General features: G+C 52.7%; 1 protein-coding gene across 1 annotated transcript; it reads left to right on the top strand.

Moving 5' to 3' along the window:
* Window positions 1-538: 538 nt before the first annotated feature.
* Window positions 539-24209, top strand: IGFBP2 (insulin like growth factor binding protein 2). The gene is made up of 4 exons (XM_036916102.2): window positions 539-1054; window positions 20645-20874; window positions 21626-21766; window positions 23706-24209. Exons 1-4 carry the CDS (start codon window positions 634-636, stop codon window positions 23868-23870), a joined length of 957 nt encoding a protein of 318 aa, XP_036771997.2. The 5' UTR covers window positions 539-633; the 3' UTR covers window positions 23871-24209.
* Window positions 24210-27793: the final 3584 nt, after the last annotated feature.

Genomic DNA, 27793 nt, shown 5'->3' with positions numbered 1-27793 from the left:
AAGAGGGGGCTGTTCCAGCCTCCTCTAGAGGATGTGAGCCTCCCCCGGACTCACTGGACATGTCAGCAGAGGGCGAAAACCAGAGAATGGAGGGAGCCGGGAAGGGACCGCCATCTACACGAAGGTCAAGACTATGCGTTTGGTCCTCTGCCTTCCCCCAGCAGTTAGCCCAGCGCCGGCCCGGCGCGCAAACTACGTCTTTGCTAACTGAACTAAGTCCTTCCAAATTGAATGAAAAACCGGAGACAAAAGCACCCACTCTCCCCAACTCCCACGCCGATCCACTCAAACCCCCAGGTCATTCTTACACTCCGGAGTCAGGGAGCCTGGGGTGGGAGGGCGTGAAGGGAATGAGGCCGGGGGGGGGGGGAGTGGGGATCACAGCGCAAGGAACCCAGTGGGGGTGGGCGAGCGCAATAGCGCGCACGCACAGGCGGGCGAGCGGGAGTGTTGGGGGAAGGGGGTGGTCTCCAAAAGGGGGAGGGGACAGGCAGGGGGCGGGGAGAAACAGGGCCCTTTAGGACCCGGCTGCGGCAGCGGGGGAGGAGAAAGGAGCGGAGGAGGCGGCTCCCGCGCTCGCCGGCCGTGCCACCTGCCCGCTCGCTCGCCGCCGTCGCGCTCACCGCCGCCAACATGCAGCCGAGACTGGGCGGCCCCGCGCTGCCGCTGTTACTGCTCTTGCCTCTGCTGGGCGCGGGCGGCGGCCGCGGGGTGCGCGCAGAGGTGCTGTTCCGCTGCCCGCCCTGCACGCCCGAGCGCCTGGCCGCCTGCGGGCCCCCGCCCGCCGCGCCGCCCGCCGCCGCGTCCGGGGCCGCAGGCGACGCCCGCGCGCCGTGCGCCGAGCTGGTTCGCGAGCCGGGCTGCGGCTGCTGCTCCGTGTGCGCCCGGCTGGAGGGCGAGGCGTGCGGCGTCTACACACCGCGCTGCGCCCAGGGGCTGCGCTGCTATCCCCACCCGGGCTCCGAGCTGCCCCTGCAGGCGCTGGTCCTGGGCGAGGGCACTTGCGAAAAGCGCCGCGACGCCGAGTACGGCGCCAGCCCCGAGCAGGTTGCAGGTAACACGGGCTGCGGCAGCTAGTGCGGGGAAACTTGGAGGGCGGCGGGAGCATGGCTGGCGGCCGTTCTGCACCGAGGAAGTGTGCAGCGGGACCTCAGGCCGTTTTAGCGGAGGGAGAGCGGAGTCACTGACCAACTCCGGGCGGCGGGGGCACGCAGAAGTCAGGCCCGGGCAGGGGAGCTCGAGTTAGAGCGCGCGCGGAGACGCTGGCCCCGAGTTGGTGGGGGTACACCGGGAGACGAAAGGCGTCCCTGTTACCATGGTCTTCCCCGGTGGAACGTACCCAGAATTCTATTTTGGAGGGGAGACTTGCTAGGGAGGAGGGTGTTGGTAGATGTGTGAGAGTAGGGGCTTGAGGCTTCTTTGGGACATAGCTGGAGTCTGTGGCCGCCGACCGAAGGTGCCTGGAAAGGTTCTCGTGGAGGACGCTGCTGGGGGGCAGAGGTTGGCGGGTGCCGGTGACACCAGGGTCCTCTGGTGAGAGTGGGGCGCTAGGAGGAGGCAGCGGCGCTTTGACGGACCCTTCCGCCTGGGGTTGTGACGAGGGAAGACTTGTGCTTTGTAGGATGGGCTGTTTAGGGGAAAAAGAAAAACGAACGGTGCTGTTACATAGGGAATAAGAAGGCTCTTGCTTCTCTGTTGGGTGGAACAATTAAAAAGGGGCATCTGCGAGGCGAGGAGGAGACCCCAGCGTTTGAGTCGTGTAACTTCGGCCGGGTCGCCGGCAGGGGCAGCCATGCGGCTCGTTGCAGCATCTGGGCCCCAGGCCCACGGCAGGATGCCTGGGCTTTCGGCGCAGCTCCTCTTACCGGAGCGAGGTGTTACCTTCCTAATTTGGGGAAACTACTACTCCTAAAAAAGTTTTGTGCGGGACACAACCAGGCTGGAAGAATTTCACGTGCTTTTTTGTTGCGTTTTCAAAATCACAAAAGCTTGCAGCCCCAGTGGTCTGGAGGGAGCTGTAATTATTTTCTTCTTGGAGACAGTGGTGAAATGTGACCACTGCCTGCTGCTGTTTAAAAAGCAGAAACCAAGTTTCTCTTTAAAAAAGAGAAACCAAGTTTCTCAAACTTAAAAGAAAAAAAAGAGAGAAAAGTGAAAACGTTTGGGCTTGCTTTTCAGCTTTTGCCATCATTACCCCTCCCCCTCTCCCACCCAGCGCACCCCACACCAGCTTCCTCTGGCCCGCTCTTGCTTGTTTTTACCCTGTTCTCCTTGCGATGGAATTAGGAGTCAGAGTTGAAATAATTCTTCCATTTCTTTCGTGTGTTTTGACCTTGAGCACAGAACAAGTTAGGGGTTCCGCGCGGAGGAAGCCCTCATTCCCTTTCTCCCACCGGCTTGCTTCCTTCCCGCCCCAGCCCGCCTCGAAGTTAACCCTTTTCTTCTGCGTCTCTTAGAAAGTCCTAATGAATAATGAAAGGGAGAGACTCCGCAGAGCCCTGTCACCGAGGGGCGCCGGCCCCCCAGTCCCGCGTGCCCCTGCATCACCCCCTGGCACCCCGTGGACCACCAGGGAGGTCCTGTGGTTTCAGAGCTGAACTCTGACAAAGCAAACATCTTCCTCAGCAGGGTGAATTTTTCTAAAGGCCTCCAAGTTCCTGGAATCGTTTGGATTTTAACTATTTTAATAAAGTGTATGGTACACATCCTTCCTAAACACTTCAGTATTTTTTTTGCAGCCTTCAGCCCTCTCCCTCAGCCTGCAAACCAGCTCTCCTGCTTCCCAAGCCCCAGAAGCAGGTTAGGGTCTTCAGAAGGGAACAGATGCAGGAGACTCTACCCATTCACTCCTCCCCTGGAGCCTGAAGAGGGGAGTTGTCAGGGGAGCCTGGGAACAATGGGGTGAGTTCATGGGAAGAATGTCACTCTGGATTTTCTGCCTGGTTATGGGACTTCTTTCCGCCCGCTAGCCTGGCCCAGCTGCCTCGTCAGCCTTCTCCCAGGACCCAGACAGAAGCCTTCTGCCTTTTTTCTCTTGTGTTCCAGTCTGGGAAGAGGGGACACCAAGGTGGGGGGTGGGGACTGGAAGACAGTGGGTGCAGTGGAAAGGAGTGGCCAAGAGAAGGGTGCCTGAGGCTTGAGTAGGGCTGGGGGAAGGGGCACTGCAGGGTGGGAGTGGGGCTGGGCTTCTAGGGGTGCAGGGTAGAGAGGGGAGCAAGTTTTGAGACTTCATTGTGGAGAGGGTTTTGGTCCGGAGCAGACAGGGGCAGTGCATGGAGAGTGCTGGGGTCTGAGCTGGTTGGAGGATGTGGACTAAACGGGGGCCCAGATGAGACCTTGGCCCTGAATGCTGCTGCCTCCTCTCTATCTCCCATCTCTTCTCCCCACTCTGAGGAACAAGCACCCCCCTCCCCGCCCCCACACACACCGTACCCCAGCCTGCATTCCTCTTTAAGCAGGTTGCTTTTGAGAATTTTAAACATACCCTCTTATTTTGAGGCAGCAAACCCCAGCAGTTCCGGCTTTGCTGTTAGCTCTTTTGTCTTTGTTCCCGGGACTCAGGGGCTGTGTTGCTGGCTTCCTGGGGGTGGGGGTGGGCACATTGGCGGGTGCTGAGCCTGAATCCCATGGGGATGATGGGCTGGGACTTGGCTGTTCAAAGAAACCCAGAAGTCAGACTCAGGGTTGCAGGGTGGCCCTGGAAGGGGAACCCAGAGACCTGCTTGATGTCTGGACCTTAAAAGTGTGTGGGTGTGTTCAGTGTGGAGTGGGCAAAAGTGCCTAGAGATGTCAGGGTAAGAAGAGGAAGCGGGCTTGGGCCAGGCCAGGCCCTTTCAGAATTCAAGGCCGCCTGGTTGGACTGGCTCCCTCAGCATCTCCCCTGCTCCTTCCCTGCCGCGTACAATGCCTGGGATTATGCTGAGGGGAGGAGCCGCCCAAGTGGCCGTCTGGCCGGCTGCACTTATAAAGGTGCTATAGAAATGTGCACTCATTCAAAGTCCAAGGGCAGGCAGGCTGACGTGCATGGCCTGGGGAGGCTTTGCATCTGCAGTTGCTGGGGGAGCATAAGTGGGGGCAGAGGCGAGCACTGATTTACAGCGGTTCAGTGCGGCTTCAAAAAGGGGGAAGAAAAGCAATGGGACTTCTGGCTCGCTCGAAGCGCTGCTTTGCATCTTGTCTTGCATAAATTTGCATACTGAGTTCAAAGTTGTAAAATAGACTTGGGGAATGAGTGGGATCCACTGTCACTGATTGCTAACACCACTACCTTCCACCCCCTCCCCCCTTCTGGACTGAACACTCAGAACTAACTCTGCTGGGCTGCTCCGCCCGCGTCAGTCACCACGGTGCAGTGAAGGAGGAGATGTAGGTCCTGAGGGCTGCTGCTCCTGGGTCCCTTCCTGGAGGCATAGTTCCTTGGCAATTGGACTAAGCAGGGTGTGGCTGTGTGCACTCTGGCTTCAGAGGCAGGGCTGGTCTGGAGGGTGTGGCCTGATAGGTCCTGAACCTGTGAGTTGGGCCTTCTGTGGCTGCTGGCTACCACTGTGCCTGAAGTGCTGGGATTTGAGGAAGTCACAGAATCAGGGTCTCTGTCTGCAGTCTCCCTACCCACCTTCTACTTCTGTCCAAAATATTTGCTGGGATAGTTTCGTTTGTGTGGTAATAATGACCCCATCCATCCTTTCATAAGATATTTCAGGAAGCTTTGAGAAAAAAAGTCCTGTATAACAATGTCCAGATCTTACAGAAACAAGAACTTGGCTAAAGAATCTCTGAATAGACTGTGGAGTCTAGGGCAAAGCAGAATCATCTGTTGTGATAGTGAGGAGCTATCTATGCAGTGGTTCTTGGCCAAGTTGGACTATTGAGTTTCCTGACAGGCAAAGGGAAAAGGAAAGACTAGATGATTCTCACCGTTAGCTTACCTTAGCGTAGAGCTTTCAAATAAAATTTTCAGGCAAATCATTCCTTTGCGTTAGAGCACTGCATGGAAATCAGTCCTATAAAAATGTCCTCAGGCTACCTGAGAGCAGGCGCATATTCACTCATTGTCAGACATGTTGTAAGGCCTCGCTTTGAGAGAATCTCTGTTCTCTAGTCCGTTTACCAGATGGCTTCCAGTTGGTTCTCAGATTAGCTGCTTTCTGCCACAGAAAATGAGATGTACAATTGCTAAGTTTTGATAAGAGGAAGTTTCGAAAATTCTTGTTTCTAATGAAATGCAGAACAGGAGTATATAGTACTTGGGGAAATGCAGGCAGGGACTGCTAAAGGAGTGAGTGGGGATTAGAAAATAAACAGGCTGTGCCCACATTTGGTTTAACTTTGGCTCTCCTGACAAACCACACCAACAAAAGCACTCCCATCTTCATGACCATCGTCATCATTAAAGAGACTCCATATCCGGATCTCACTGTTTATAGTTTCTCTCTTCTGTGTTCCCAGCGTCCGCTTTCCTTCCCTGCCTTCTCCATCCTGTCTTCTTTTCCATCCAGACTGTTCTCTGCCATGCTTCTCCCACAATGGCTGGTCCACAAAACTAGCTAGATGCTAAATAGGTGGGCAGGGCTGGAGACAATAGATTGGAAAACACATTGGCCCCAGCCTTCCTCAGAGATCCAATTAGATGGAGGCCATGTAGGTGGCAGGTGATAGCAATGTCTGAAACTATTCCTGAAATAAGGATGGTTGACTGGCAGTGCAGGGGTTGAGAATGGCCATATCCCTCCAAGGCGTCTATCACTAGAGCTGCTTCTGCTGATATACTTCCTCTGCACCAGAGGAGCTGGTGATGTTGGGCGATGTTGGGCGATGGTTGGCGGATGTTCCAGACCCCTCTGCTGTTCATTGCTGTCTCTGGCCAGCGTTTTGCTGAGACGGCAGGCAGCCTCCAGGAGCTCAGTTGTCCTCCCATCTGTCCGCATCCTGTTATGAACTGGCTTCTTTGCCTGCTGTGTCTCCTGACTTGCCACCCACCCTGAGGGAGGATGTGCAACTCCATTCCAAGTGTAGACTCCGGGGCTCAGTCAAGTGCTACCTTAGGTGAGTAATGAGATGAAAGTAACCTGGCTGTCTTTCCTCTCACCCCCCTGCCTCCGTGGCCAAGCACAGGGTGGAAGAGTTGGCAGAAAAATCCCTTGACCCTGTCAGAGGGTTTGTTCCTGGACACCTGCCACATGCAGGTGATGTACAGGCCACAGTTCATCGCTGCCAGGTTTAATCGTTTGCACTCATTTGACTCTATTATAGAGAGGCCCAAGTCCTGGAGCTTCGGGACTTCAGAAATAGAAGTGGCAGCAGTTGGGAGAGACAGAAGGGCCCAGGCGCTCAGGTCAGAGCTGGTGGGCCGCAGACGATGACGAGAGCAGCCCGGCCTTTGGGACGGGTGGACCTGGGGTCCGGCGCAGGCTTCCTGCGAAAGCCTGAGTGGCCCTGGGTGAGGGCCTTCCTCATGTGCCAGCGTCCCTGTTGGTGAAGTGGGGATGGCAGGATCACTGAAATGGGTGAACCTGCAGCCAGCTGTTGGGATGGACAGTGTCTGGTACATGGTGGCTTCTCACACACATTAGCGGCGGCTTAGGAAGTGATGTCTCTCTGAGGGCAAGTTAGCAGGCCTTTAAGACATGAAGGCCAAACTGGCCATGTCAGGCAGGCCACTGCCTCTTAAGGAGTCACCATGGCTTTTCGGGGCCTCGTCCTGGTGTGAAGCCGCTGTGGTTCGAAGCCCAGTTTCCTGTCGTATGCTAGTCATCAGAGGCAAGAGATAAATTCTCTCTGAGCTTTAGTTTCCTTAACTGTAAATCAGGAATTGATAGCAACTCCACAGGATGGTGTCTATGTGTGTGTTTATAGAGACAGTACGTTTCAGGCCTAAGCACTCAGTTGTTTGGGTAACAAGTTGCTTGATTTGCATCTCTTCACCTGTAAAGTGGAAATATCCATACTTGACCTACTTCTCCAGACTAGTGGAGCTGTACTTGAAATGCAATGTAAGCCCAGCTGACAATAAACAAATGGTTTGAGGTCCACGGGCTTGCATTTTTTATGGATGAGTTAGGCAGTGCTCTTTGGTGCCCATGTCCTCGTGTGGGGGACCGACCATTCTTGGTGTGAGAGCTTCACTCTGTAGGACCTGGGTTGGGGGTGGAGGAGCCGTGGGGCACAGAGGGGCCCCGGAGTTTGGACCCTGCCTACTTGTGCTGGCCTTGCTGCTCATAAGCAGGTGACGTGGGGTTCACCCAGCCCTCCAGCAGCCTTTGTTTGGTTTGTTCTGGCTGGGGATCCCTGAGGCCACATCTCAGGGGTGGGAGGCTCCTTTCTCCACGGAGAGCCCTCCACAAGGGATCTGCTAGGACTCAGGCTTCAGAACAATAGGGCCAAGCAGGAACCAAATGGGCCCAGCACACTCAGTCTGCACGGCGTGTGTGCCGGCATGTGCGGGGCTGAACTGTCAAAGCCAGAGGAGACCCCGTGGAGCCAGTTTCCTCCTCCAGGAAAATGGGCTTCCAGATCCCCCCTGCCTGAGCCTAGAGTGCCAGAAAGTTGAATGTGATCCTGGCAAAGAAACGGGATGTTCTATCCAAAAAAGTGACGTTTCCTTACTACGCTGTCTCCAGAGTTGACCTCATTCCCGAGTGGGGGAGCAGCACCTCATGTTGAGGGGAGCTGATGGCTCCTCGGCAGTGTTTCCTGCCCGGGGGAGTGGGCTCTGGGGTCCTGCCTAATGTCTGACTGCATCTGGGGTGCTGGAAAGCCCTATGGGGGATGGCCCGTCTGGGCACCAGGACGAGTTCTCAGGCATCTGAGGGGGCCGAGCCCCAGGCCCCAGAGGAGGTAGATGCTTGTGGTGAAACCCCGGGCAGTAGGGACAAAGCAGGGCGTTTGCCGCTGCAAATCTGGGGTGACCTGTCCTCTTAGGCCAAGGGTCTTCACGATGGGGACGCAGGGGAGAGGGATGGCCCACTTTACTGATGGAGGAGTCAGCCCGGAGGAATCTGGCTTTCAGGCTCCAGAATAACCGACCCCTCCCACCGACCGTTAGTAGAGTGTATGGGCTATGGGAGATTTTTCTTTTCTTCAGGAGAACAGACCATCCCCTATGCCCCACCTCCTGCTTGGCTCCTGCCCTTGACCCTCCCCGCTCAGCCACTCGTGTTCCTTAACAAAGCCAGGGAAGATCTGGGCTGGCTCGGCTCCTGGGTGCCAGTCAGGACGCAGAGGGAGACCTTTTGCTCAGAAAGCCGGCTGCCCCGGAAAGAAATACACAAATACAGAATCGACTGTAGTCAGGAATTGTTTCCCTTCCCTGCTTTTTGTAGAGGGGGAGGGGGAACTTGGCAGCCCCTGAGGCCCCTTCTGGCCTCTAGCCCCACGCCTCTTCCTGGCTTGGGAGGCAGAGCAGGAGTGGAGATTGGGGAGAAGGGGGCAGGGGCTGGTGGGCCCCCGGATGCTGGGCTGCAGAATTGGCCCACAGGCCCTGGTTAAGTTGGCTGGAGCAGAGCCTGGGGTTTCTGATTACTGGACGAGTGTAGGTGTGTCCGCCCATGTCCATTCACGGAACTGAGTTCTGGGCTTCAGGAAGCCAATCTGGGGAGGAGCCCTGAGCCTGGGAAGGCCTTGCGAAGGAGGGGTGGTGGGAGTGGGGGAGACTCGGCATGTTCAGTTCCTGAAAGGAGCTGATGAGGGCCTTCCAGCTTCAAGGATCCAGGTTGGATTGTGGGGGTACCGTAGGAACAAATGATCCTTCCTCAAAGGGTAAATCACAAAATGATGATAATTAAAATTGCTTTTTTTCATCCACTTCTACCAAAGTGCCCCTAGATTTTTTTTTTTTAGGTTTCTTTTCCAGCTGTTTTCTCCTCAGGATTCTCCCCACTTGACAGATGAAGAAATCAAGACTGCATTCAGGTCCAAATGCTGAGGCAGGCACAGACCGGAGTGGAGTCTGAGACTCCAGACTCTCATTCCAGGACTCTGCCATCAGACTCAACATGCAAAGAAGCAGTGACTTATATGCTGCTGCCTGGAAAACCTCCTTTTCCCTGGGAGGTAGTAATTAAGGCATAACTTCTCTAAAATGTTCCTTTTGCAACTCCCCAGGAAGTTTCTTTTAGGTCTATTGCCTTGACTTATGGATGGAGGTGCCAAGCTGCCTCTGGATGGTGGACTTGTTTCCTAAAAGGCCTGAGGCCAACATAAAGTGAAAATGGCAATTCCTCTGTACCCCTGCCCACCACTGCCTGAGGAACTGGGTAGTTTCTGTAGCAACAGTGGCAGGAGGTGGGTCAGGCAGGATAAAGGGGGTAGGGTGGGGGTGGGATGCGTTTATGGATCATGAAGGCCTTAGAAGGTTGGGTGGGAGTGGTGGCATGTGACTGATGACTTCTGTCCCTGAGGGGATGAGGGTCCTGTGGAGATGGAGGCAGGGCAAGGTGATGGGGAGCAGAATAAAGCAAGCCCGGGTGCTGAAAGCTCTTGCCTGAGTCTCCCTGTAGGTATTGCCAATGACCAGGCGTCATTCTGGTCGGTAAGAGCTCTGAGGCTGAACAACCTGCTTTTGGATTTCAGCTCTGCCATTGACTACGTGACTTTGTGCATTTGGCCTCACACCCTATGGCTTTTTTGTCAAGTGTGAGAGGGGATAAGAAATTATCAATGTCGTGATTGTTTCATGATCAAACAAAGTTATGTACACAAACCACTTAGCACAGAAACTCAGGTTCGAAACTCATAACCAGCTGATGTCATACAGGTTCTGATTCCTGCTCTTCTTTCTCTAACCTCAATACAGAACAGAGGAGAATGCAAATGCCTGTTTTTACATGTTTTCTGATTGGCCAAATCTCTTATGAAGAGGCACTTCAGAGTCCCGTTGGGGAATGGGATTCCTTCCATGGGGTGTGGTTTACCTGGATGGCTGCCCTTCGCTTTGGCTAGTCCAGATTGGCATCAGGGGCCAGTGATGGCCTTTGATGCCCTTGTCACTCATTATGGTTTTACCAGTGGCTGATGGCTGACTGCGGCTCATTTAGGCCCCGGAGGTGAGGATTCCCACTAGAGGCTCTGCAGGTTGTCTCTAGTCCGGTTCGCTGCTCCTAAATCAAGAGAGCATAACTGAGGAAGACAGCTGATGCCATGCAGTCTTATATCAGACAAAATCAGTGAACTTTTAGTTGAGGGATAAGAAAAGCCTGGTGACCTATTTAAAGACACTTATTTATATTCAGGACACTTCTTGTGCTGGCTTGAGAGTGTGGCCGGCAATCCTGGACATCTCTGCAGGTTTTCAGTTTCTCTCTTGCAACCTCTGGGTGCGATCCGTCAGGCCTGCGGTGTCTGGGAGTGGTCTCACAGGATGGAGAAGGGAGGGGAGGGTGGGAGGAGAGGGGTGGGAAGGACCCAGCTTTCTCGTTCTGTGGGAGCCGGTGTGTGGGTGGCATCACTGGAACTGAGTGGAGGGACAGCTGTTTGAATGTGGGTCCTGGAGAGAGTGATGCTTTTGCTGACCCACCTCGTGCTTCGTTTGCTGACTGCCTTTCTTTACTCCTAACCACTGTTGTTGCTGTGCAGCCTAGACGGTGAGGGAGAGGCCAGAAGAGTGAGAAAAAAAAGTCATGAAACATGAGACTCTAGGTCAGAGGGTGGTGGGGTACTGTTTGGATAGTTAGCTTTCCTCATGTTTAAACATCGAGCACATATTGTGTGCAAGTGGTGAACTAACTGTATAAGAATGCAGTTGTCATATCCCCTGTAACACATGCTTTCTGGTCCGGGAGAACAAGAAAAGTGTTTTAAAAAGCTCGATATCACCTAAGCAGAAACCAAGTCAGTGAAGATGTATTTAACTTAGGTAAATTAAAGGGTCTTGGGAAAATTTGATGTGAAATAATGAGAGTCCTTTCTGGTGAATAAAGGCACAGAAGCAAGAGAATCAAGTCTGACAGCTGTCTGCTTCCTCAGTCTTTGAAGAAGAAAGCACAGTCTCTCTTCCAGAAAAGTAAGCTGAGCGCACAGAGTGGCCCCCTTCCTGTCCTCCTCTCATTATATACACTTCCCTTTAAAGCTCGGTGGAAGCTAAGTCCAAGCCTGGGTTGTTAATAAGCTCGGTCCTTTGGAGGAGGAAGGAAGAGCACGGACCCATGGCTTTTTGGCAGTGCCCTCAGGCTGGAGAGCTGTGAAGGAGGTTGAGTCAGATTACAGGAGAGCTTTGCGCAGGGAGGCCCCTCGTTGACTCAGTCAAGTGGCCTTGGACATTTGGAGGCTGTATGATCCATTCTTCCACAAAAGATTCCTTCTAACCTGTATCACAGGAAGTCTGCAATTTTATTTCCATCAGCAATTTGTCACCCGTTCTTCCCCTGAAACTCTTGGGTGGCTTCTAACCCGTATCTCCTGTTGTAGATTAAGGCTGCTTCCTTTCTGGTCTTCTAGGAACTGCAACAGGTGTTTCCCATCCTTTGGGCATGATTGGCCCTTGGGCATCTCCATGGCTCTGCACCTGTGGGCACCCCCAGAGCCCTCTTGACTGCACTAGGATGAGCTTCCCGTTCTCGGGCCTGAGCCTTCTCGGTTCCTTCATCTTCCCCTCCTTGACCCTGTGGTTCTTTCACTCTGTTTGGGTCTTGCCTGTGGCTCATTCCCCCGTTTGTGCCCCAGACACCTGGCCAGGAGCCCCTGGTTGGTCTCTGACCGGCAGGCATGTGACCCTCGTGAGCCTGGCCTCAGAGAGGTGGTGAAGTTGGGCACGTCACTACTGTTCTGTGCTCTTCCAGCCAGTGGGGTTTCAGAGACATCCCAAGCTTACTGATAGCCCTGCTTGCCGAGGACGGTGAGGAGTGGATGGAGTGAGAGGTCACTTTTTTAAAAGATTTAAAAAGTGCTGCAAGTATTAAGGATAACATAACACCAATCTACCACCCAGAACTGGGAGTGGTTGATAATTTTGTCATATTTGCTTCAAGTCTTTTTTAAAACTGATAGCCCTCCTCACCAGCCTCCTGTTCCTTGTCCCTCCACCCCAGGAGCAACCACTGGCATGCGGTACTTAGTGTTTTTCTTAGCTAAACAGATTTGCTAAATGATGGCCAATATCAAGTTGTTCTCTGGAAATGAATTGAAAATGTACATAAAAGACTTCATTCTGCAACATTTTCCCTTGTCAACATTACGGTTTTGAGATTCATGTCGATCAGGTCAGAGCTATTCTTTTTAAGTGTATGATACTCCATTGCATTACCCTAGTGATGCAGTTTACGCACTCACCTATTGAAAGGCTTTGGACCAGGTTGCTGATACTTCAATGCTGTAGTGAACTTTGTTGTACATGTGCCCTTGTGCTCATGTTTGAGAGAATTGCTGGATAGGCATATTCTTCCTGTTCCCGCAACCACTGGTCCAAGCGTGCACCAGAGTGCACTCTCTACCTCTCCACACTTGGACTTTTGGCAAATAGGTCACCTTGCCAGGTTCTCAGAAGGCTCACGTAGAAGCAGAGGACAACTGTTTGGGACCCATGGAAGGAATGAAAGCTGATAGTGCTGTTTGCCATCTTGATAACAATTTCTGTGGCTCTTCAAGGACAGCCTGGCTCATAGAGTCCCAGAGGCCCTTGGCTGAATTTGAGCATGTTTTTTGTTTTCTCAAACCGTCTGCCTCAGCCCTGACCCTCCCCAGGTCTTTGCAATTCCAGGAATGACCCTGGTGTTTATAAAGCAGCCCTTTAGAGAGTGCATAAGCAGAGAGGCTGTGCTGTTTCTGCTCACTCAGGGGGGAGCCCAAGAGGAGATGGTGACATGAGGGCATGCTCTAGAAATCTCCATGATGCCTGGCCAAGAAGGGCCCCTCTGTGTGCATCCAAAGATACAGATGTGTCTGTTTATGATTCCATGAGCCAATGGATGCAAAGAGCTTACAAAAGCTTCGTCTTTGCAAAGTGTGTATGTGAAGCCCTATTTGTTGAAAAGAGGAGGCATTTTTCTCCCATCACTAAGTCCTTCAGGAAACCAAGGCAGGAGGAGAGAATCCCAAAGGAATGGGGCCCTGGAAATGCGGCTTGAAGGGGAGTTGAAAATACAGAGTCCTTGACCCTTGCCCAGGCTTGCTGTCTCTGAACCTCTGGGGTTGGAGTCCAGGACTATTTTTAGCAAGCTCTTCCGATGATTTCTGATGAACAGCCGTGGTTGGAGACCATTCACCTAGTGCAGCTTCCTGAATTTACAGATGAGCACACTGAAGCCTCCACATCTTAAACACCCTCCCTGGTAGCACTCAAGATTCCCAGGCATGGCAGGCATATTGGGATCAGAACCTTGACCTCTGGCTGTCAGGAAGCACTGATCTCCCCATACTAGAGCTGGTTGGCCAGGCTTTGAACTTAAGAGCAGGTGTTGCAAAGGAAATCTAGAAGGGGGTCAGGGTGGCTTGGCAGGTGGTCTGCTCTCTGCCCTTCTTTTGTGTGTCATCTCCAGCAGCGATGCGTGTGTGTGTGGGGGTGGGGTGGGGTGGGTACGGTACGGTGTGTGCTTCCTGGCCATTCTGCTGCAGAGTTTACTGAGCCCTTCCATTCTTAGTGGTGGCAACTGCGTGTGCAGGGAGATGATCCCCAGGTGAGAATGGTCAGTGCCTGCACTTGAGTGATAAAACCTGGAAGACTTTACCTGGAAGACTTGTGGATCTAGAGCATCTGAGGGGGCTGTTGGCAGTCATTTCCTCTCATAAGGGGATTCTGAGAGGAGGAATTACCCCCTTTTTTTGAAAACCATGCTGAGGAGCTAGCGGTCTGTTCCCAAAGGGATTTCTCCCAGAACATGGTGGCATCTGAGAGACGTCAGGTTTGCTGAGCTGGCTCCTTGTAAGGAGCAGGGGGCACAGAGGGTGGTGAAGAACGGGAAGGGAGTTTAGAAGGAAGCTGGGTGTCAGAAGGGAGCAGATGGACCAACCAGGAGAATGCCATTCATTGAGAGCTGGAATGTGTCCTGGGTGCCAGTGGATGCCACAGCAGACATCCATGCTCGTGCTACTCAGAATCCTGGCTTGAGAGGCCACTACTGCTGGCTTGCCTCTGACCTTTTGAAGAAAAGGTGGAGGAAGACACACAATGTCACTCACCCAGAGAGACTAAGGACCTCAGGTTAAACCTGAGCTGAAAAATAACAAATAGGCACCCCCTCTCCCCATCTCATTTCTGAACTCTGCCTCCCTCTCAACCACCCAGCTTGGCCTGAGTTATCCACCCTTCCTCTTGGTGGGCTGTGTTATTAGACATAGTGACTACATGCTAGATGGAGTTAGGTGACCACAGACAGCCATCCAAGAGACTGGCTTCAAATTATCTCCAACAAAAGCCCCTTCCCTTGAGTGCTTGTGTGTTTACCTATGAACCCTGCCTCACCTGTGCATGCATGGCAATTATGAGTCACTGCCTCTCCCACCCTCCCTCCCCTAAATCCTGTAAACAAGTTAAAGTTCCCAAGGACTTCATCAAATGGCAGAGAGCTTTGAGGTTTAGCACCATACAGAATTTATACAATTAACAAAATCAAGCTCTAGAAGAACTATGCAAATAGTATTGCATAACTCTCTTATACTGCATTTCCCCCCCATGCATGTGGCCATCCCACAGATCACATACCCCCAACCCTTCCCCTCTACCTAGCAACCTTTCATTTACCCATTTAAAAAATAGATAATCTGTCTGCATATTTCTTCTAAAGCTTGATTTTACCCACATTGGAATTTGATGATAATATATCCTATTTAAGTAGCAATCTTCACTTTCATAGGATTATTATTTCCATTTTTCAGACTTGAGAAATTAAAGCTCAAAAATGGTTAAAGGGTTTGGCCAAGATTGCGGGTGAATAAGTGGCAAAGCCAGGACTGGAATTCAAGGCTCTGGACTCCTGGAGTTCTTTGCCCATTCAAATTTGTTAATCAGTTGTCCACTGCCATGGTTATTAATAGAGAAGTTGTCTGGGAGGGAGGAGGAAGATAGTAGTATTCTGTTGCCCAATATATGTCAAAATTAAGTGTGTTTGGGGAGAAATCAACAAAGAAGGAGCCATGTGCGTTCTGTGCCCGGCCAGGGTGGAACCAGGAAAGCAGCCAGAATTCCCCTCGCCTGTTACTCAGACTCCATTCTTGAAAGGCTGGGAATGCTGTTACCTGTTGAAGGAGGTGTGCCCACTGGAGGGCATGAGAGACTCCAGCCAGGTTGGACTAGAGCATCTCTGTGGTGCTCCCAGCTCTTAGATTTCCAAATAATCATGAGATCAACTAAAGAGAGGGTTGGAAAATAGTCAGGATTTCTTCAGAATAAAGAAACGAAGAAAGAAAGATGCATTAGCCTGTTACGAAGATGTGTGGTGGATCTGGGAAAAGGTCTCCTGCCTAAGAACAGACGCCTCACATTCTAAGCAAGGAAAGAATAGGGGGTTGCTTTTAGATTCTTGGAGTTTATTTTCCTCAGCATGCTTTAAAGTCTTCCATAGATCAGGATGGCTGACTGTCAAGTGGAGCACTGAGATCAGCATCGCACTAGAAGAGAGTCAAGTTTTCACGGGAGTAAGGATCTCTTGGACACAAGGGTTTTCATTCGTTGCGTAAGGTGGTTGATGCTACAATCAAACAAAATTACACTGCAGCCAAAAGGGCTATGCCAAAATGAAGTTTTAAAATCAGGGTACTGATGTAGACATAACACTCTTAACTCCTGGAGTGTCAGTTTCCAGCTGCTGTCCTTGGCTAGATTATCAAGGCTAGGTCAAGGGGTGATGTGGGGACCCCATGTCAATTAGGAAGCCCCTCGGATGATAATGGGGAGCTTGTGTGTAGTTCTCTGTAGACCCGGATGGTAGTCCTCTGGGCCTCGGGTTTGCTGTCTGTAACATGGGATCACTTGTCCCCTCCTAATTCCATCTGGTGGGAGGAGGTGGGAAGGTGTGGCCGTGCTCCCGAGGCAGGGCGAGACTTCTCCCTGTTCTTCAAGCCCTCCACAGATGAGACTGGGACTCGACTCTTCTTCTCCAGTCTCCCTGACTACTATTTGGAAAAACTTTACCTTTTGTATATAAACAGGAAACTCCCTGCTTCAGCGTTGCCCCGTTCTGCAGGTCGCTGTGTATAAAACAGCTAATGCTTACTAATCCTTACAGGAAAATCTCTTCAGGGGCCCTAGAGGTCCTGATCAGTCATCTCTAAGCCTGCAGCCTTTTCCAGTTATGTGATTTGGGTTGCTAAGAACTGTTTCTTAGCATGACCTGTGCCCTGCAGCCCATGGAGCTGCAGACATAAGTGGTTGCTTAATAAATATTATTCTGAACCTAACTCCTTGGCAGAAAAAAAAATGCAACTTGGTATTTTTGTTCTGAAGGCAAATTCCATCTCTAGCTGGAGTTCTTCAGCTGGAATGTTTTCCTCTGGACTATTCCTGTCACCTAAAGAGAACATATGGGAAGAACTTGGTACCATGTGATAATGCCCATCTGAGTGTGGGGGGTGCTGTGTGGGTATGTCCCTGAGCATGGGGGGAAATAGGGGCAGCTAAGAGCGAGCCCCACGTGCTCCTGTTGTGTCCCCATCCTGGGTGTGCATGCAGCATGCATCCCTTTGAATCCCCCAGCTGCCCATTGGAGGTGGGTGCTGTTTGTCTGTGTATAATGGGTGAACAATAGAGGTACAGAGCTTGAGTAACTTGTCTAGGGCCACACAGCTAAGTGGTAAACCTGGGATTCAGTCAGGTGATTCGACTTTGGGAGCCTGAATTCTTGAACTTCTCTTGTCTGGAAATAGTAACAGTCCAGGAATCAAGGCTCGGCCCAGCCTGCAATTCTTTCTGATCTCCACCCTGTCAGCTATTTCATTTCACTTTCCTGGGCTTCTCCTTCAAGATGTGGAGTGTCAGCGTGCGCGTCAACAGAGCAGGCCCATGGATTTCCTCATCTCTTTGGCAAGTTTGTGGCCAGTGAAGTGATTAATAAAAGAATGGGATGAAATATACCTTGAATGCGGATGGCCTCTGTGAGTGTGTACAAACTGACCCTCACCTCAGAGAGGTCGGGGCCGTCTTGGGACAGGAAGCCAGCCCTGTCCTGGGAGCAGACTGCCCTGTGGACCGACCCCCACCTTCGGGGACCTGGAGCAGGGCCACATTATGGCTTGTGGGCTCCAGACACTTTTGCCTTTGTGGGCCCCTTCTTCCATAAAAACATCGTATTTTATAACTGCCCTATAAATGCGCACATATCAGTAGTAAGACATTTTCTTTGACCTAAAAGCTCATTTTCCTTCTGATTTTAAAAGGAACTAAAACATTTCCTAGGCCCTGGGCACTGTGCCAGCTGAACCAGGCAGCCCTGCCCAGAGCCTGCAGGCTTGAATGCATGTTTATCTGCGTGGGTCAAATGTGTTCCCAGAGCTTGTGGAGGGCCGCCTTCTGGGCATTAAGTGTGGACTGACCTCTAGGACTCAACCGAGCGATTTTTCTTGGCCCCTGTCGGTGCCCAAGAGAGCTTGGGGGAGAGGGTGCAGCAGGCTGAGTGTCTGCAATGCCCGGGGGAGATGGCCATCCCCACCCCCTGCGCAAGAAGGTGGACTGCTAGTAGGCCTGAAGTGTGCCTCGGGGAGAGAACGGCGGTGGAGGGGTCTTAGCCGGCAGGAGTGACAATAGTAGAGCTTAGATGTGCTTTAGGAGGGGCCTGGGGTCCTTCAGCGTGGTCTTGGGGGCTTCTGAGCTTTTGGATAAAGCCTAATTCCTGAACAGTAGTTTCAGCTGGGGCAATTTCACCTCCAGGGGGCCATTTGGCAATGTACCAATGCATTTTTGATGGTCACAACCTGGGGGAGGTGCTACTGGCATCTAGTGGGTAGGGGCTCAGGACTCTGCTTGGCCTCCTACAATGCACAGGAGCCCCCCAACAAAGAATCGTCTGGCTCCAATGTAAATAGTGTTGAGACTGGGAGACCCTGATCCAGAGGATGTTCCAGACATTGGTTTCAGATGAACGGACATAGTTGGGCAGAGAAAATCTATGCAGCCAGGCATATCCCATTCTGGGGAACCTGGCAGGCAGCTGAGCTGGGGAGCTGGGGATCTATCTACCGCCGCTTCTGAATTTCTGCTGTTTCAGCCTCAAGGAGCAGTAAGGGGAGGTCAGAGTAGGAGAAGAAAGTTTGGGGTGGGTTGATGGGTCTGATCGAATGGTGGCACAGGACTCCCACCAGTGGAAAGTGCTTTAAATCACCCTTTCCCTGGGAGTGGTGTTAGGGCTTCTGGAGCAGGGTTTTATATGTGCTAGGTTTACTTATGGTAGAACCCAGGCTACCCAGAGGCCCCGGGGTAATAGCCATTCTAGAGAGAAGAATTTTCTGGGTTGCAGAGGGCTTACTCATTTAAACATTTCAGTAATTTTTGTAAAGTTTAGTAATTTTGGGTAGAATTTTTTTTTTTTAATGCTGAATACTTGACATGTTAACCCTTCCCCTTTTTGTCATCCCAAAGCCAAGATCATTATCCACACAAGTCTTGTTTCAGGCTCCACAATGTGCAAGTCCTCAGGGGTCACTGATGGGTGTGGAGTTGTTTGCCAGGTACTAACTGTCCACACAGTTCTGATGCTTGTTTTTTAGTGTCCTCTTTCCTCCCTGCCATTTGATACTTCTTGCCACTGTTCACACGCCTTGCTTCTTTCTCCTTTTTGTTTTGTTCAATTTATTCTGCTGTGGCCTCAGAAGCCAGATACCCAGACACCAGGCTCACTGGCGCAATGCTGCTGTGAACTCTTAGTGCTCTTCACGTGCTGATCGTCCCCACGTGGCGGTAGCTATTCTGATGCTCAGAGCCTCATCTTCCCCGCTTCCTGCTTCTGGGTCCGGTTCCCCATTGCCAAGGTAGCAGATGACTGAGGCAGCTGTCATCTTCATCAGACCCAAGCAGTCGCCAACCCCCTAACATGACAGTTTCCATGTTCAGGCTGTACCTTTAACTGCTGCACCTATAATGGACTCCCCACAGTTGTGTGAAGTAAGAACTATGATTATCCCACAATTTACAGTTAAGAAAATGGGGGCACAGGGAAGTTATATGGGCAGGAGAAAGACAGCCAGTATACAAAGTGGCAGAGCTGGGATTTAGCCTCAGTGTGCCATCCTACCCAGTGCTTGCTGGTCTGGAGATAATGTCCTGGATTCAAAGGGATGCTGCTATAGCTGGTGAGAACTGAGAAGGCCTCAGGTGCCCAGTCACCTGGAGTCTGCAAGGAGCACACTCCACAGAAGCAGGCGCCAGCCCCACCAGGGCACAGAAACCTGCCCCACCCTTTAGCTGGTGAGCCACTGGACGCCACAGCTCACAACTCGGTGGGTATCACGGCCTCCCCTCTCCAGATCAGGGCCAGCCCGGGACTGTAACCGTCCGAGCCACCACTCTGTGCCTGAATTCTAAAGGGACTGCTATGCCTGAAACTGTTGTGTAGAGATATTTTAAGAGCCATTCTGTTATGTTATCAGGGCTGTAAGTTTTTGGAGGTGCGTTAAAGGGGAAAGGAAAATGTGTAAGATTTGTTTAGAATCCCCGCCCGCACCCCCAGTCTAGTTGCACGGTTTGAGATCCTTTTGCTGTGCTGTGTCTACGAGGGGCCGTTGGAGTGTGGGCCCTTCCAGAGCCCGCAGGGACCTGTTTCCCTGGTATGGCACTTCCATACTCTTGTTCCTCTGGCTGCCCCTGGCTGGACATGCCTAAGCCAGCTCTCAAGGCAGCTGCGCACACACTGGGAGCCTTGCCTGGCTGTTGACTGCCTCGTGGTCTGTGAAAGGGGGAAGAGACTTGTGGACGCTCCGTGGACAGACATCTGGGCGAGGCTGCATACTCTGTGACGAGGTGAAACTACCGAGTTGAGGTTATAGTTCCTGTATCTGGGCTTCTTGGCGTAACAGGGGCTAGGGTGGCATGTGGAGACAGAGCGAGAACAAATGGGCAGTGCCTTAGCCGCCGCAGGCGTGCAGCACTCGGGAACACTAGAGGGGCAGACCAGCAAATGAGTAACAGCAGCAGTTGTTGGAAATGGTTTCTGGCGGCCGTGTGGCTCTCCACCTTCTCACTCCTTGCCAGACTGTGTGGCCCAGTGATGTCTGTACATGAATTCAGAAATCTCACCCAATCTGTGCCCTTTCAGACCATGAATGATGAAGACCTGAAACGGGCTAGTGGTGGGGGGAATCTTTCTAGGGAAGAATGTTGGGCCCCAGAAGGGAGTTAATCCCATTGCATGGTGAGGGCGTTGCAGACATACTCATCCTTCTGTGCTGCTCTGCTCTGCCCTGGCCTCCTGGGTTGGCGGCAGACCAGAGTAGGTGTCCCAGGCATTTTTATGGAGTCAGCCTGCATGCAAATCCTCCATATGTGATCTTGGTCAAGTCCTTGACCTCTGTGCTTTTCAATTTCTCCATCTGCAAAAGTTGGGGGAGGGTGCTAGCAGTGCCCACCTAAGAGTCGTTGTGAAACGAAATTGGTTAGTGCATGGGCACAGCTCACCACAGTTGCTTAGCTCTTATAATCCCCACCCTTGTTATTAGCGGGGATCCAGACAGTCTAGGGCCCACCTCCCTGGGAACTAGACCCAGAGCTCTTCTTTGCTGCCTCTCTCTTCAGACAATGGCGATGAGCACTCCGAGGGAGGCCTGGTTGAGAACCACGTGGACGGGACCATGAACCTGTTGGGAGGCGGAGGCAGTGCCAGCCGGAAGCCCCTCAAGTCAGGCATGAAGGAGCTGGCCGTGTTCCGGGAGAAGGTCGCTGAGCAGCACCGGCAGATGGGCAAAGGCGGCAAACATCACCTCGGCCTGGAGGACTCCAAGAAGCTGCGGCCGCCCCCTGCCAGGGTCAGAGGGGTGGCGTGCTGGAGGGACGGGAGCACATGCGAGGGGCCTCAGGGCAGCGGAGGGCACCCCACCCCATAGGGGGAAGTCCTGTGCTGCCTGCAGGCGAAGCACTTTCCGGTTCTGCCACCAACATATTCGGTGACCTTCCGGCCGATTAATATCTCTTTGGGGGCCTCAGTATCTTTGGCTGTGGAAATGGACTGGCCGTGTGATTTCTTGAAGTCCCTTGCTTCTATTTTTCTGCTTGGCTTTGGGATGTAGGCAAAGAAAATGGATGCTAGAGTTGAAGACAAATCCACTTGAACTTGCTCGCCCTTGTGACGTGCTCCCCACACTCAGCTACCCCCTTCTCTTGCCAGCCCAGCTCTGCTGTCTTGGGTCTTGACCCTTGTGGGGTTGTTGGAAAATAGTGAAGCTTGGGTCACTGGGCTGGGGTAGAGATATTTGAGAGACAGTCACTTTAATTCAGTATCTGCAAGTAGATCCTGTTTTGACCCTTGAAAACCATTGCCCAAGAGCAAGGAGAGGAGTGAAAACTTCCATCCATGCAACTGTGTTTATTATGGGGTGGATGGGGCACAGTGACATGATGGTGAGATCACTGGGCTGAGGGTTAGAAGACCCTGGTCCACCAGTCAGCTGTGTGGCCTTGGAAAAGTGCCTGCCCTGTGCATTTGGAGGTTGTTCCAGGGCCAGCTTGTAGTGAGTTCCTTCCTGCCTAAGCCTCCTCCTCTCCCTGCCGTGCCCACAGACCCCCTGCCAGCAGGAACTGGACCAGGTCCTGGAGCGGATCTCCACCATGCACCTTCCGGATGAACGGGGCCCCCTGGAGCACCTCTACTCTCTACATATCCCCAACTGTGACAAGCATGGCCTGTACAACCTCAAACAGGTAAGAGAGGACCTCACCTGGGCACCCTGTTCCTGATCCCTGTCCACCTTCATCCTCTGAAGCCAAGATATGAATGGTGATGTCAGCCAACGGACCAGGGAGGGTGGAGGTGGGGCTTCCGTCCAGGGGCTGACTCCACGTAGCCAGCCACCTGCCATCAGCACTGGGTGTCCAGGCTGGAAGAGAGCCTCTTGGAGAAGAGATGTGGGCTTATACCAGTGTTGCTCAACTTGTGTTGTGCATTTGAATCACCTGGAAGTGATCCCCAGAACTTATGCCCAGATTACCATTCAGAAGGTTAGGTGGGGACCAAGAGTTTGTATTTCTAACAGCTCCCCGGGGATGCTGATGGTCCATGGACCACACTTCCAGGATCACTGGTTTAAACCATTGAACAAGTAGCTTGTCTGGTTTTTAAGTATCTCAGGAAATGGAGAATCAGGGATGGAGAAATGCCACTTAAAGCATTTCTAAAAACAGTAATAGTACAGAACTGTATGTACATTAGAGGAGATTAAGAAACTTCAAATAAGCCACCCAGGAACCCCCCTGTCTCCCCTGCCCTGCCCCTTCCACTCTGTCACATGCCTTCTGATGACCAGTGTGCATAAGAAGTATTTCCCCTTAACACTGCCAGTATTTTCACATAGACATGTGGAGTTGGAGTGATGATTGCTAGTGGCTGTTTAATATTGATGGGTTACCTAGCTCACCCATCACTTCTTCTAGCTGGTATTGTACAGGGAGAAGGGGTTTATGTGCCTTTCACCTCAGGCAGAGAGAGAGGAATTGAGGGAGAAAGCGGGTAGTGAGGGAGAGCTCCACTGGCCATTCTCTTTGCAAGCAGAGGCTCTGAGCATGGCTGCACACCAGGATCTTCCTCTTCTAGGGAGCTTGGAAACACGTGCGTGCCAGGGTGCCAGCCCAAGAGACTCGGACTTTGCGAGGCTGGGGTTCTTTCAGGGCATCAGGATTTTCGAAAAGCTGCCCTTGTGAGCCTAGTGGGATCCGTGAATGGCTTACAGGGGGGCTGTGTGGAGTCAGGAGAGGGGTACAGGGCTGTGCTGACCCCCAGGGTTCTCCCTGTCCCACCTTCACAGCACGGGCACCTTGCCTGTCTAGATAGCAGTCTGGCATTACAAGCTCTTCGTATACATGCTCTCTAAATGTAAGCCAGCTACCTCATTCGGTGCTCAGGAAATGGAAGAGATCTCTTCTGATGAAAAACAGGCTGTGTGCTGCCCTGGATGTGTAACTAAGGGGATTTGCAAGAGTGAATGTAAGAACAGAGACCCTGGGACAGGCATGCGTGTGTGTGCATCTCAGCCATGCCTCTTACCATCTGTGTGATGTCGGGCAGATTACTTAACCCATCTGTGCTTTCTTCTGATCATCTGTAAATATGAAATATGAAATAACAGTACCTAATTCACCAGGTGATTGTGAGCATTGAACGAGTATATATATGTGAGATACAAACTGTAAACGAGCAACAAATAGATTGCTTGCCGGTGGCTGGCACACAGCAGGGCCTGGCCTGCCACTGACCTTATCACCAGGTGCAGGTTTCACCCCATGCTCAAAGTCCCAGTATACTGGGTCCTCCAGTGGCTGGGACCACCCTGTGGGTGGGGGCTGAGTCTTTCCAACTCTGGGTGTCTCCGACAGCCTTGGTAACCAGAGTGACCACCAGCACCAGCATGGTGTCAGAGCTTGGCCATGCAGAGCTCCAGGCCCACCCCTGACCTCCCAAACGGAAATCTGCATTTTAGCCAGCTCACCTGGCGCACATTCAGGGTGGAGAAGCACCCCCTGAGGCCAGTGGGGCGCATGCACACTGCATGCTCAGTAAGTCTCGGGTTCAGTCTTGTTTCCCGTTGCAGAAGAGGAGTGGGCGGCTCTGGCGTGTCTTCCATGTTCTCCCTTCCTTTCTCCTCAGTGCAAGATGTCTCTGAATGGGCAGCGTGGGGAGTGCTGGTGTGTGAACCCCAACACTGGGAAGCTGATCCAGGGAGCCCCCACCATCCGGGGGGACCCCGAGTGTCATCTCTTCTACAATGAGCAGCAGGAGGCACTCGGGGTGCACAGCCAGCGGATGCAGTAAACGGCAGCCAGCCGGTGCCTGGCACCCCTGCCCCCAGCCCCTCTCCAACACCCGTGGAGGGAGGAGAGCTGCGCGTTTGGCAGGTGGGGGAGGATTTTCCAGGAGGTTTGACACGCATATTTATATTTGGAAAGAGGCCAGCACCGAGCCCGGCACACCCCGTGCCTCCCCACTCCCCAGCAGGAGATGCCTGCGCCCTCCTCTTACAGTCCCTGCCGGGGTGAAAGGGGTCATCATGGTGGCAGAGCTGGGGGAGAGGTTTGGGAAGGGGGAAAAAGAAATTTTTATTTTTGAACCCCTATTTCTCTTTTGCTTAAGATTAAAGAAAGGAAAAATAAAGCGTGTCTTCTGCCTGTGTCTGTGGGGTGTCCCTGGGAAAGATTTTGAGGCCTGCTAGCCTCCTGTCCTGCTTTGCCTATGACACCAGGGTGAGAAGGATGGAGCAGCAGGAAAGGGATCCTCTGTCCAGTGGCCTTAGCCTATGGAAGTGCAAAGGCCCCGAACCAGGGGGCCCTTCCAGTGCAGCCCCAGGACTCCTGCTCCGGCGTTGGCCCCCAGGTGCCCCCTGGGTGGGCTCCAGGGAGGAGAGGTGAAGCGGGCACCTGTCTCCCCGCTCCCACCCAGATGATACCACAGAGGGAGAAAGGGAGCAGGGAGACATTAGAAGTGGGGTCCTCTGGCTCTGGAAGTAAGGAGCACTCCCTGCTGTGCAGGGGGTGCTGTCAACGCAGCCCCCACTGAAAGGGGGCGGAGCTCCTGTGGCCCAGCGCGCTCCCAAAGGTGTCATCTCTCAGGATTCAGGCGCAGAGTGAGGGGCTCTGGGTGTGGGGGTGGAGTAGGGGGCTCCCTACTTGGAGTGGAAGAAAACCAGGCCCCTGGAGGCGACAGAGCCCTGGCTGGGGTGCTGTAGGCTGCACCAGGCCAAAGCTAGCAGGCCACTCGGTTACCAGACAAGTGGCTAGCCACCCCGGAGATACACTAATTTAGTTAATCCTCATAAATCCATACATGAGGCACTATTATTAGCCCCACTTTACGGGTGAGGCAAAGGTCTCCAGAGGGGACTAATCTCCACTCCCCAGGGGCTGGGGCCCCTACCAGCCTGTGGACCCTGCTCAGCCCTGAGTTGCGTTGCCCCCTGTGGGCAGAAGCTGGCCGAGTGCATGGAGAGCACCTGGGTGCTTTGTGCCCCAGTTGGGTCTGCGCCCTGTGGGCCAGAGTTCCTAGCTGGGGTCGGACTTCACCACTGATGGATGCTCCCACCACCCTTCTCCGACCCCCTCACTGTAGTCAGCAGCTGGTGGCTACTGTCCCACAGTGGGACACCCCGTGCTCGCTCTCCAGGCAAGACAATAGTCCTTAACCTTGGCGGATGTCCGAATCACCTGGGTCACTGTAAAAGAACACCCGTGCCATGCTCCGCCAGCAGAGATTCGGATCCGATTGTCCTGGAGCGGAGCAGGGTTGGTTTATAAAATGTTCCCAGGTGATTCTAATGCAGAGCCAGGGATGAGGCAAGAAGGATGCTGGAGTCTGGATACCAGGGTTCAAATCCTGTCCCACCACCTCTGATTCCATTGTCCTGGAGCTACGTAACTCACTTTCTCTGAGACTCGGTTTTCTTCGTCTGTCCAGTGGGGATGATTTCAGCCTAAATAGGGTGGTATCAATGTGAGCTGATGGATGTGACCGTGCTTTCAAAGCTGTAATGGTATGAAATGGGAGGGATCATCAGGGCCCCATTGCTGGATTCAGCCCTCATGCCAGCCCCCAGGCCCCAGGGTGGCCACCTCTCTTGGGCCCTCTCTTGAATATCATTGCAGAGTGCACTAGAGGGTGCTACAGTCCCTGTCTATTTCCATGCCACTTGCCCACAGCCTCTTTGTACTTAAAATCGGCTGAAAAGGTGGATCTTAAGGGCATTGAGCAGCACCTCCGCTGTGACTAGCTACAGAAACCACACTAACTGATGTATGGTATGACCTAGAAACGTTTGCTGAGGGAAAGCAGAATGGACCCATATGGGAAGATGGTGGGCTGGGCAGGGATCTCGAAGATGTCAGTCAAGACCATCGCTCACCTGAACCGCCGGCGTCTGCAGTTCATATTGACAGTTGACAAACGCTGAGGCTATCCTGCCCCTGTGTGGCAGCATGGGGAACTGCAGCTGAGTTTACACTGGGTCATTTTCCTTAGGAGGTGGTGGCCCCCAGGCGTCCAGAATGAGTCAATTAGGGATACTTGCAAAATTTTCACAGCAGGACCTATCCCAAATGCCTGAGCTAGACACTGGGGAAGGGGCCTAGGAGTCTGCATCGAAACATGTTCCTGGCTGATTCTAATTTGTAGAATCACCCCATTTCTAGGTGACCTAATTTGTAGGATTCAGGGCAAAACAATTCAGAACTCCTTGTTTAGAAATTAGGGATTTCAAGACAGTGACAGCAGAGCATAAAGGTGAGCACAGGGCACAGGACCTCGAGTGACTGAGCAGGTTGCGTGCCCACAAAGTTGCCCTGTTCTCACGCCCTCTGAACTTGAATCACTACTGCAGGGCTGCATCAGTCAGATGCATCTTGCATGTACAGATGATACGGTCGTTGAGAGCATGGGCTTGGAGGTGAGGCAGTCTTTGAACAGGATTTGGACTCTACTTATGATACATTTCTAACCTCTGACCCTTATTTATTTCATCTTTAAATATGGGGATAACATCTATCTCCAAGAATTGCTTTGAAAATATAAAATCACTTCTGTCACATAGTAAGTGCTGCCTAAATGTAGTTAGTACTGTGTCCTAGGCTTCCTGTTAGGGTTTTAGAATAGGAAAATGAAACAGATGGTGGTCCTGTCCTGAAAGTCTGACATTCTACTGGTGGGAACCACCACAGAGCTCCATGATGACCCATGGCTGTGGTGGAGATGTGCCCGGGTGCAATTAGGAGTAACTATGTCTCAGAGCAGGTGCAAAGACAGTCCTAAGAAGGAATTTGGGAATAGGAGTGGTGTGTGTGCGTGTGTGCACACACGCATGCACACGGAGTTCAGAGAGAGGGAACAACATGAGCTACACAGTGACCGTGGAGACTTGCATGTGGCTGAGGCCACCTGTGGCAAAGGGAGGCCGCGGGTGGAGGAAGCCAGAGGCGAGCTCATCGGGAGGGCCTTGGGTGTCTTGCTGAGGGGTTGCAGCTTTGGCTCAAAAGCTCTCAAGAGTCTAGGAAGGAATTTAGGCAGAGGATGGGTGTGACTGGGTTTGCATTTCACAAAGTGAACTCCAACTGAGGTGTCTGGGATGGGGACACGGAAGTGGGTGGAAGGTCCCGGCAGGGAGGGGCTGCAGTGACCCCCATGAGCAGTGCGTGTGACCTGAACCACCCAGGGAGGTGCAGGGGAGGGTCAGGTTTGAAAGTTGTCAACGAGGTGGCTTATTCCTGGGACATGGGGACTTACTGGATGCAGGGGTTAAATGAGGAGTCACAAGTGATGCCTGGGGGTCAGGCTGGGGCAGTTGGGTGAGTGGTGGTGCCACTCTCTGAGATGGCAAACCAAGGAGGAGGAGGAGATGAAGAAGGGATGGGTTGGGGGAAGATGAGGAGTTCAAATTGTGTTCTTGATTTTGAACTTGTACTTTATAAAGCATAAGAGAAAATAAGATGAGTACCCGAGCCAGCAGGAAGAGTTCAGTTTTGGGCGCCCTGAATGTGAGTTGCCCGGGGGACGTGGGGTGGAGAAGATAGCCTTGACTTTCCCCTCAGCCTCGTCCAACGCCCAGTTCACGGACAAGCCACATTGGTTCTGTCTACAAGGTGCTGTTCATGTCCCTCCCCTGTCTCTGTCTCCTCTGTCACCCGTACAGCAGGTGAGGGGATGGTTGATGGGGCGTGGGAGCCAGGTGGGGACAGCAGGGGATGGGGGCTGTC

Source organism: Manis pentadactyla, chromosome 6 (genome assembly GCF_030020395.1).
Source record: "Manis pentadactyla isolate mManPen7 chromosome 6, mManPen7.hap1, whole genome shotgun sequence".
In the NCBI taxonomy this organism is placed as follows: domain Eukaryota; kingdom Metazoa; phylum Chordata; class Mammalia; order Pholidota; family Manidae; genus Manis; species Manis pentadactyla.
Note: the sequence above shows the minus strand (reverse complement) of the source record. Positions and strands in the feature narration are given on the sequence as shown.